This window comes from Neomonachus schauinslandi, chromosome 4, assembly GCF_002201575.2.
Source record: "Neomonachus schauinslandi chromosome 4, ASM220157v2, whole genome shotgun sequence".
NCBI classification, from domain to species: Eukaryota; Metazoa; Chordata; class Mammalia; order Carnivora; family Phocidae; genus Neomonachus; species Neomonachus schauinslandi.
In genome coordinates this window covers 106,253,302-106,264,139 of record NC_058406.1, presented here as the reverse complement: position 1 = coordinate 106,264,139, position 10,838 = coordinate 106,253,302, and the positions used below count along the sequence as shown (strand labels likewise).

The 10,838-nt window shown below is 40.1% G+C and overlaps 1 protein-coding gene across 2 annotated transcripts in view; it reads left to right on the top strand.

Annotated features, from left to right (window-relative positions):
• Positions 1-10,838, top strand: part of PRKDC (protein kinase, DNA-activated, catalytic subunit) — a 247,255-nt gene that overhangs the window by 100,551 nt on the left and 135,866 nt on the right. For both annotated transcript variants that reach the window (XM_044914628.1, XM_044914627.1), the window contains exon 41: positions 10,448-10,655. In XM_044914628.1, coding sequence (XP_044770563.1) covers positions 10,448-10,655 — 208 coding nt within the window. The remainder of the gene's footprint in view (positions 1-10,447; positions 10,656-10,838) is intronic.

Below are 10,838 nucleotides of genomic sequence, written 5' to 3'. Positions count from 1 at the left end.
GTTTTTTGATTTGTATTTCTCTGATGCCGAGTGATGTTGAGCACTTTTTCATGTGTCTGTTGGCCATTTGGATATCTTCTTTGGAAAAATGTCTGTTCATGTCTTCTGGCCATTTCTTGATTGGATTATTTGTTCTTTGGGTGTTGAGTTTGATTAAGTTCTTTATAGACTTTGGATACTAGCCCTTTATCTGATATGTCATTTAAAAATATCTTCTCCCATTCCATAGGTTGTCTTTGGGTTTTGTTGATTGTTTCCTTTGCTGTGCAAAAGCTTTTTATCTTGATGAAGTCCCAATAGTTCCTTTTTGCCCTTGCTTCCCTTGCCTTTGGCGATGTTTCTAGGAAGAAGTTGCTGCGGCTGAGGTCAAAGAGGTTGCTGCCTGTGTTCTCCTCTAGGATTTTGATGGATTCCTGTCTCACATTTAGGTCTTTCATCCATTTTGAGTCTATTTTTGTGTGTGGTGTAAGGAAATGGTCCAGTTTCATTCTTCTGCATGTGGCTGTCCAATTTTCCCAACACCATTTGTTGAAGAGACTGTCTTTTTTCCATTGGACATTCTTTCCTGCTTTGTCGAAGATTAGTTGACCATAGAGTTGAGGGTCCATTTCTGGGCTCTTTTCTTTTCCACTGATCTGTGTGTCTGTTTTTGTGCCAGTACCATACTGTCTTGATGATGACAGCTTTGTAATAGAGCTTGAAGTCCGGAATTGTGATGCCCTCAGCTTTGCTTTTCTTTTTCAACATTCCTCTGGCTATGCGGGGTCTTTTCCGGTTCCGTACAAATTTTAGGATTATTTGTTCCAGCTCTGTGAAAAATATCCATGGTATTTTGATAGGGATTGCATTGAATGTGTAGATTGTTCTAGGTAGCATAGACATTTTCACAATATTTGTTCTTCCAATCCATGAGCATGGGATGTTTTTCCATTTCATTATGTCTTCCTCAATTTCTTTCATGAGTATTCTATAGTTTTCTGGGTACAGATTCTTTGCCTCTTTGGTTGGATTTATTCCTAGGTATCATAGAGTTTGGGGTGCAATTTTAAATGGGATCGACTCCTTAATTTCTCTTTCTTCTGTCATGTTGCTGGTGTACAGAAATGCAGCTGATTTCTGTGCATTGATTTCGTATCCTGCCACTTTACTGAATTCCTCTATGAGTATAGTAGTTTTGGGGGGGAGCCTTTGGGTTTTCCACATAAAGTATCATATCTTGTGCAGAGAGTGGAGTTTCACTTCTTCTTTGCCAATTCGGATGCCTATTATTTCTTTTTGTTTGATTGCTGTGGCTAGGACTTCTAAGTACTATGTTGAATAACAGTGGTGATAGTGGACATCCCTGGCATGTTCCTGACCTTAGGGGAAAAGCTCTCAGTTTTTGAGAATGATATTCACTGTGGGTTTTTCATAGGTGGCTTTTATGATATTGAGGTATGTACCCTCTATCCCCACACTCTGAAGAGTTTTAATCAAGAAAGGATGCTGTACTTTGTCAAATGTTTTTTCTGCATCTATTGAGAGGATCATATAGTTCTTGTTCTTTCTTCCACTAATATATTGTATCACATTGATTTCCGGATATTGAACCAACCTTGAAGCCCAGGAATAAATCCCACTTGGTCGTGGTGAATAATCCTTTCAATGTACTGTTGGATCCTATTGGCTAGTATTTTGGTGAGAATTTTTGCATCCATGTTCATCAGGGATATTTGTCTGTGATTCTCCTTTTTGATAGGGTCTTTGGTTTTGCGATCAAGGTGTAATGCTGGCGTCATAAAATGAGTTTGGAAGTTTTCCTTCCATTTCTGTTTCTTGGAACAGTTTCAGAAGAATAGATATTAATTCTTCTTTAAATGTTTGCTAGAATTCCCCTGGGAAGCCATCTGGCCCTGGACTCTTGTTTGTTGGGAGATTTTTGATGACTGCTTCAATTTCCTTAGTGGTTATAGGTCTGTTCAGGTTTTCTATTTCAGTTTTCGTAGTTGATACATCTCTAGGAATGCATCCATTTCTTCCAGATTATCTAATTTGCTGGCATATAGTTGCTCATAATATGTTCTTATAATTGTTTGTATTTCTTTGGTGTTGGTTATGATCTCTCCTCTTTCATTTCATGATTTTTTTTTATTTGGGTCATTTCTGTTTTCTTTTTGATAAGTCTGGCCAGGGGTTTATCAATCTTATTCTTTCAAAGAACCAGCTCCTAGTTTCGTTGATCTCTTCTGCTGTTCTTTTGGTTTCTATTTCATTGATTTCTGCTCTGAAATTTATTATTTCTCTTCTACTGGGTTTAGGCTTTATTTGCTGTTCTTTCTCCAGCTCCTTTAGGTGTAGGCTTAGGTTGTGTATTTGAGACCTTTCTTGTTTCTTGAGAAAGGCTTGTATTGCTATATACTTTCCTCTTAGGACTGCCTTTGCTGCATCCCAAAGATTTTGAATAGTTATGTTTTCATTTTCATATGTTTCCATGAATTTTTTAAATTCTTCTTTAATTTCCTGGTTGACCCATTCATTCTTTAGTAGGATGCTCTTTAGCCTCCATGTATTTGAGTTCTTCCAACTTTCCTCTTTTGATTGAGTTCTAGATTCAAAGCACTGTGGTCTGAAAATATGCAGGGAATGATGCCAATCTTTTGTTACTGGTTGAGACCTGATTTGTGACCTAGAATGTGATCTATTCTGTAGAATGTTCCAAGGGCACCAGAGAAGAATGTGTATTCTGTTGCTTTGAAATGGAATGTTCTGAATGTATCTGTGAAGTCCATGTGGTCCCGTGTGTCATTTAAAGCCTTTATTTCCTTGTTGAATTTTGCTTAGATGATCTGTCCATTTCAGTGAGGGGGGTGTTAAAGTCCTCTACTATTATTGTATTATTGTTGATGTGTTTCTTTGCTTTTGTTCTTAATTGGTTTATATAATTGACTGCTCCCATGTTAGGTGCATAGATATTTACAATTGTTAGATCTTCTTGTGGGATAGACCCTTTAAGTAGGATATAGTCTCCTTCCTCATCTCTTATTATATTCTTTGGCTTAAAATCTAATTTGTCTGATATAAGGATTACTACCCCAGGTTTTTTTTTGGTGTCCATTAGCATGGTAAATCGTTTTCCACCCCCTCACTTTCTTTTTTTTGTACCTTACCAGAAATTTCTTTTTTTTTTTTTTTAAGATTTTATTTATTCATTTGAGACAGAGATACAGAGAGAGAGAGAGAGCATGAGCAGTGGGAGGGGCAGAGGGAGAGGGAGAAGCAGACTCCCGGCTGAGCCAGGAGCCCCATGTGGGGCTCGATCCCAGGACCCTGGGATCATGACCCGAGCTGAAGGCAGACGCTTAACCATCTGAGCCACCCAGGCGCCCCTCCACCCCCTCACTTTCAATCTGGGGGTGTCTTTGGGTCTAAAATGAGTCTCTTGCAGACAGCGTATCAGTGGTTCTTGTTTTTGTATCCAATCTGATAGCCTGTGTCTTTTGATTGGGGCATTTAGCCCGTTTACATTCAGGGTAACTATTGAAAGATAGGAATTTAGTGCCATTGTATTGCCTATAAGGTGACTGTTACTGTATATTGTCTGTGTTCCTTTCTGGTCTATGTTGCTTTTAGGCTCTCTCTTTGTTTAGAGGACCCCTTTCAATATTTCTTGTAGAGCTGGTTTGGTGTTTGCAAATTCTTTTAGTTTTTGTTTGTCCTGGAAGCTTTTTAACTCTCCCTCTATTTTCAGTGACAGCCTAGCTGGATGTAGTATTCTTGGCTGCATATTTTTCTCATTTAGTGCTCTGAATATATCCTGCCAGTTCTTTCTGGCCTGCCAGGTCTTTTTGGATAGGTCTGCTGCCAATCTAATGTTTCTACCATTGTAGGTTATAGAACTCTTGTCCCGAGCTGCTTTTGGGATTTTCTCTTTGTCTTGCAAGTGTTACTATTAATTTTGGGGGTGTTGACCTATTTTTATTGATTTTGAGAGGGGTTCTCTGTGCCTCCTGGATTTTGATGCCTGTTTCCTTCCCCAAATTAGGGAAGTTCTCTACTATAATTCGCTTCAGTATACCTTCTGCCCCTCTCTCCCTATCTTCTTCTTCTGGGATCCCAATTATTCTAATATTGTTTCATCTATGGTATCACTTATTTCTCAAATTCTGCCCTCGTGATCCAGTAGTTGTTTATCTCTCTTTTTCTCAGCTTCTCTATTCTCCATCATTTGGTCTTCTATATCACTAATTCTCTCTTCTGCCTCATTTATCCTAGCACTTAGAGCCTCCATTTTTGATTGCACCTCATTAATAGCCTTTTTGATTTCAACTTGGTTAGATTTTAGTTTTTTATGTCTCCAGAAAGGGTTTCTCTAGTATCCTCCCTGCTTTTTTCAAGCCCAGCTAGTATCTTTATAGTCATCATTCTGAACTCTAGTTCCAACATCTTACTAATGTTCGTATTGATTAGGTTCCTAGCAGTCGGTACTGCCTCTTGTTCTTTTTTTTGAGGTCAGTTTTTCTCTCTTGTCATTTTGTCCAGAGGAGAATAGATGAATGAGAGAACAAAAGGCTAACAGGGTAACAGAGACCCCAGGAAAATGTACACTAAACAAATCAGAAGATCCCCAAAACCAGGGGGAAAGAAAGGAAAAGAAAGAAAAAAAGAATATGATCAAATATGATCAGGCTGTTGCAAAGATCAGTAGATCTACACTAGAGTTTGGGCATATTTTAGTCTGTTAGTAGAAAGTGCCTCCCAAAATTTTAAAGAAAGAAAAACTTATATATGTACAAAAATAATGGTTAATACGATGAAGGGATGGAATATGATTGTAAAGATGAAAATTGTAAAGGATTTTATAAAAGGAATTGACAAGATAGGAAGTTCGTTGAAAAAAGAAAGAAGAGAAATTAAAAGAAAAAAGAAAACGTGATCAGGCAGGAGACCAGAACAAAGCTATACACTAGAGATTTAGGATATATTTTGGTCTGCTAGAAGGAACTGTATCCCAGAATTTTAAAGAGAGAACAATTTATATATATATATACACAAAAAATAAGGTTAACTACAATGAAGGGATAGAATATGACTCTAAAAATGAAAAAGATTTTTTAAAAAGGGATTGATAAGATGTTGGTTGAAAAAGGGAAAAAGAAAAATTCGAAAAAAAAAGAAAAAGAAAAAGAAGAAAATTTTAAAAGTTAACTTTGAAGACTAAAGAATCATCGGGAAAAACGCCATGAATTCTATGTGCTGTATTCCCCTGGTGCTGGAGTTCTACCGTTCTCGTTGATCGGTAAACCTGGTCTTGGCTGGCTGTTCTTGCTCACCTTCTGCGGGAGGGGCCTGTTGCAGTGATTCTCAAATGTCTTTGCCTGAGGCAGAATTGACCAGCCCTTGCCAGGGACCAGGCTAAGTAGTCTGCTCGGGTTTGCTCTCGGTAGCTTTTGTACAGTTTTCTGTACAGCTTTGGAGGACGAGAACTCGGGACCCCACTCCTCAATGAGCCCCCAGAGAAAAGCAGTCAATCACTGCCGTCTCTCCGGTCTCCAGCCACACTCCATGCTCACCCGGCCTGTGACCGAGCATTTCTATCTCTGGTACAGGACGCCGTTTGGAGTCCCAAACCCAGCAGATTCCTGCGGTGCAATCCCACGCCACTCCTCCTCAGGGAGGAAGGGCAGTCTCCCCAGCTCTGCCGCTTGTTGGGTCCCTGGTGGAAGAGTAGTGGCCTGACTGTGCCGTGGATCACAGTTTATGGCAACCCTGAGCTGAGATCCCACGCCTTGGCTCCGTCTTTGCAGTCAGCTTCCCTGCTCTGATACCTGGGAGCTCTGCCACACTCAGGCACCCTTGGTCTTTCTGTGACCCTGAGGGTCCTGAGACCACACTGTCCCAGCAACGGTTCCACCCCCCACTTAGCCACTGCAGCAACATCCCTCAGTGGAGCAGACTTCTAAAAGTTCCAGTTTTGTACTCCGCTGCTCTATCACTTGCCGGTAGCCGGCTCCCTCCCACCGTGGTCTGTTTCCCAGGTATTGCCTCGGATTCACTTCTCCACACGTCCTACCTTCCAGAAAGTGGTCGCTCTTCTGTTCATAGAATTGCGGCTCTTCTTTTCTTCGATCTCCTATTGAATTTGTAGGTGTTGAGAATGGTTTGATACCTATCTAGCTGAATTCCTAGGACCAGACAAAATTTAGGTCTCCTACTCCGCCATCTTGCTCTCCTCTGAAGGCATCCATTTCTTCCAGGGTCCTCAATATTAGGATATAGCTGTTGGTAATAATTTCTAATAATTGTTTCTACTTCCTTTGTGTTAGTCATGATCTCTCCCCTTCATTCATAATTTTATATAGTTTGGGTCCTTTCTCTTTTCTTTTGGATAAGTCTGACCAGTGGTTTATCGATCTTATGGGAGATCTTCTTTCAAAGAAACAGCTTCTAGTTTCGTTGATCTGATCTACTTTGTTTCTGCTTTCTAATTCATTGATCTCTGCTCTAATCTTAATTCTTTTCTAATGTGTTGCTTAGGCATCGTTTGTTGTTTTTTCTCCAGTTCTTTAAGATGTAAAGTTAGTTGATGAATTCGGGATTTTTCTGGTTTTTTGAGTGAGGCTGGGATGGCTGTGTATTTCCCTCTTAAGACCACCTTTGCAATATGCCATAGGTTTTGGACAGATGTGTTTTCATTCTCATTGGTTTCCATGAATTGTTTAAGTTCTTTGATTTCCTGTTTGACCCAAACATTCTTGAGCAGAGTGGTCTTTAGCTTCCAAGTATTTGAATTTCTTCCAAATTTTTTCTTGTGATTTGAGTTCCAGTTTCAAAGCATTATGGTCTGAGAATATGCAGGGAATAGTCTCAGTCTTTTGGTATCGGTTGAGACCTGATTTGTGGCCCAGTATGTGGTCTGTTCTGGAGAAGGTTCCATGTGTGCCCAAGAAGAATGAGTATTCTGTTGTTTTGGGGTGGAATGTTCTGTATATATCTATGAGGTCCATCTGGTCCATTGTGTCATTCAAAGCTCTTGTTTCTTTGTTGATTTTCTGCTTAGATGATCTGTCCATTGCTGAGAGTGGAGTATTGAGGTCTCCTACAATTAACGTATTGTTATCAATATGACTCTTTATTTTGGTTAACAGTTGGCTTATGTAGATGGCTGCTCCCATGTTGGGGGCATAGATATTTACAATTCTTAGATCCTCTCTTTGGATAGACCCTTTAAGAATGATATAGTGTCCTTCTGTGTCTCTAACTACCGTCTTTAGCTTAAAATCTAATTTGTCTGATACGAGAATTGCTACCCCAGCTTTCTTTTGATGTCCGTTGGCATGGAAGATGGATTTCCATCCCTTCACTTTCAGTCTGAATGTATCTTCAGGTTCAAAATGAGTCTCTTGTAGACAACATATGGATGGGTTCTGTCTTTTTATCCAATCTGCAACCCTCTGCCTTTTTATGGGAACACTTATGCCATTCACCTTCAGAGTGATTATTGAAAGATATGAATTTATTGTCATCATGTTGCCTGTGAAGTCCTTGTTTCTATAGATTGTCTCTGTAAATTTCTATTCTATATCACTCTTGGGGTCTCTCCTTTTATAGAACCCCCCTTAATATTTCTTGCAGGGCTGTCTTATTGTTCACATATTCTTTCAGTTTCTGCCGGTCGTGGAAGCTCTGCATCTCTCCATCCATTCTAAATGACAGCCTTACCGGATAAAGTATTCTTGGCTGCATGTTGTTCTCATTTAATACCCTGAATATGTCTTGCCAGCCCTTTCTGGCTTGCCAGGTGTCTGTGGATAGGTATGACGTTGTTCTGATGTTCCTCCCTGTGTACGTAAGGAATCTCTTCCCCCTGAGTGCCCTTAAGATGGTTTCCTCGGTTCTAAAGATTTGTGAGTTTTACTATTACATGCTGGGGCTTTGGTCTGTTTTCCTTGATCTTGGGAGGGGTCCTCTCTGCCTCTAGGACACGAATGTTTGTTTCATTCCCCAGATTAGGGAAGTTCTCAGCTACGATTTGCTCAAATATATTTTCTAGTCCTCTCTCTCTCTCCACCCCCTCAGGGATCCCAACAATTCTGTCATTGGAATGTTTCATGGTGTCACTTATTTCTCTAATTCTGTTTTCATGGATTTTAAGCTGTTTCTCCCAGGCCTCCTCTTTTTCCTTTTCTATCAATTTGTCTTCTAGATCACTAATTCGTTCTTCTGCCTTGTTTACCCTAGCTGTTAAGAGTATCTACATTAGATTGGATCTCATTGATAGCATTTTTTAAGTTCTGCCAGTTAAGCTCTCATTTCTGCCCTTAGGGACTTTATGTTGCCATTAATCTATTTCTCCATGCTAGCTATCGTCTTTATAACTGAAGTCCATTTCCAACATCTTGCTTATATCTGTATCCATTTGTAAATCTGTGGCAAAAGTCACAGTCTCTGAGTCGTTCCTATTTTGGGGGGTCCTCCTAGTCATTCTATTGAGGGGTGGTTGAGGGAATATACAGAGTCCAAATTACTCACCACAACCCAAGCGAGATGCACCTGTTTTATAGGGGCCTTAGTATTGTCGGCCTCTTGTTCTCCCAGCCTGTCTTCCAGGGGAGGGACCTGTCATGCAGTTACTCAGGTAATCCTGTTTGGGCAGGTGGGGGGGGGAATTGGGCTCAGTGAAAACCGGCTTTTTGGGGCTTTTGTTGTCTGGTGGCTTTCCCTGGTGGCTTTCCACGTCTCTTCCAAGAGTCAGAGCAGAAGAGACCGTTTCCAACCCTCTGCCTTAGAAGAGAGAGATCGCAGTCTGTTCTTCAGTGAGCTCTCCAGGCCTAGCCATCTCCGTTTCTGTCTGTGCTGCTAAAAACGGCAGCGTCGTGAGTTGTGTGCCCCTCAGCAGTGCTCCCAGCTCTCCCTTCCAAGTCCAGGCACGTCTTTGCCCTTCTAAAACCACCAGCCACCCCCAGTTCTCACATGTGGCCCCACCACTCCAGCTTTCAGTCCAGGGGGCTGCCCTAAAGTCCTTTCCCCACCTCTACCGGTCTGTGAGTCTGTGCCCCATCCCCAGCACCAGAGGCTTTCGTGCACTGATGGTGCAGGATCCCGAAGGCTCCCTCCGCCTTCCATTTATCTTCCAATATCTGCCCGCGGAATCACAGCTCCCCGGATCATACCTCGAAACCAACTGCCTGCAATATTCTGTTTGTAGAGATTCAGATATATCTTCTTACATCTCATTCTGATTTTGTGGGTGATCAGAGTGGTCTGGTAGATATCCAGCTCAATTCAGGGGATCGGTCGGAATAAGTTCCCCTACTCCTCTGCCATCTTTTCCTCTCCTTCCTTGCCAATATATCTTTAGCATGGATTCCAAAACATAATTCGAAAGGTAAATGCGTTTGTAATTTTGCCAGCTTTCACTGCATCCTTTATTTGGGGGCTATAATTTTTTGCATTTCCTCGGCAGTGTAGAAGAGTGCCTATTTCATCACAGTCTTGCCAGTAGAGTATATTTTGATTTTTTCCAATTTTATAGGTGAGAAAGAATTTCTCCGTGTTGCTTTAAATTATATTTCTCTTATTACAAATGAAATAGAGCATACAGTCATATATTTAAAGCTCATTTGCATTTATTTTCAGTAAACTATCTGCTGGCCCGTTTTTATAATCAGATTTTGCTCTTTTTCTTTTCCTCTAACTCCTTTTAGCTTTCTCTGTAAGAGTTTTAAGGCTGTGCATCTCTGCTGTGCTCACTATCAGGAAGCTCCTCAAAAGAATTTAAATCTAAGATAGTGCCCAAATAAATATTACAGAAGCCCATGTAGCATTTAATAGTGTCCTGAGCCTTAAAATTTTATGACTGAATTGCCTTCTAAATCGAACATTTTTGCCCTGGTTAATATTTAACTACTGAGTATCAGGATTTTAGAACTGGAAAAGGATTTTAATGATCCTTGAGTCTTAATGTCATATTTTTGTAGGTGAGGAAACTAACTCTGTATTCTTGGTTTATAGAAAAATCTTACAGATGATCATTCAACTATCTTATATTCCAGATGAGAATATAAAGGGTCAGATGAATATATCTCTGTATAGGAGATAGGAATGGCAGTTTGTTAGTAGGAAGAGACTAGAATTTTTAAATTGTAACTCCTGAGTTTCAAATTCTGGACCTGTGATCATCTTCAGACCTGAGACTATCCCAAAGCCTTCCAGATGTTTTCTAAAGAAATCAGATTTGAAAGTAAATGAAAACAGTTCTTAATGCCTAAATTTGGCATGAAGATTTCTGGGGATGAGTACAGTAATATGGTTCATGTACAAATGCTTCCTGTATTTCATGGTTTTTATATATAATAATCTTTAAAATTGTTTATAGTCATTGGTGTTTATTTTGCTTGTTATGTGGGTAGGCACTCGTAAAATATTTGTTCAAAGCAGGGATGTTCATATAATTTTCTTTTTTTCTTAGGAGTTCATGTGTCACACAATTAGCCCTTTTGGAAAGGGTGTACAGAATGTTCAAGAGGGACGACCTACTTTCAAATGTTACTCGCCAAGCATTTGTAGATCGCTCCCTTCTCACCCTTTTGTGGCATTGTAGCCTGAGTGCTTTGAGAGACTTCTTCAGCAAAATTGTGGTGGATGCTGTTGATGTGTTGAAGTCTAGATTTACAAAGGTATTGTACATCTATTATTAAATTTAATATTACTAAGAATTGACAAATCTCCTTGATCGGTGTCCTTAAAAATTGCAGTGTATTCACTCAGAGGATCTTTAGTGCTCAAGGAGTGTTACCTCAACAGTTTGATAACAATCTGTAGTTACATGGGTTCTGCATTAGGTTCCTGAGGGTGCTGTA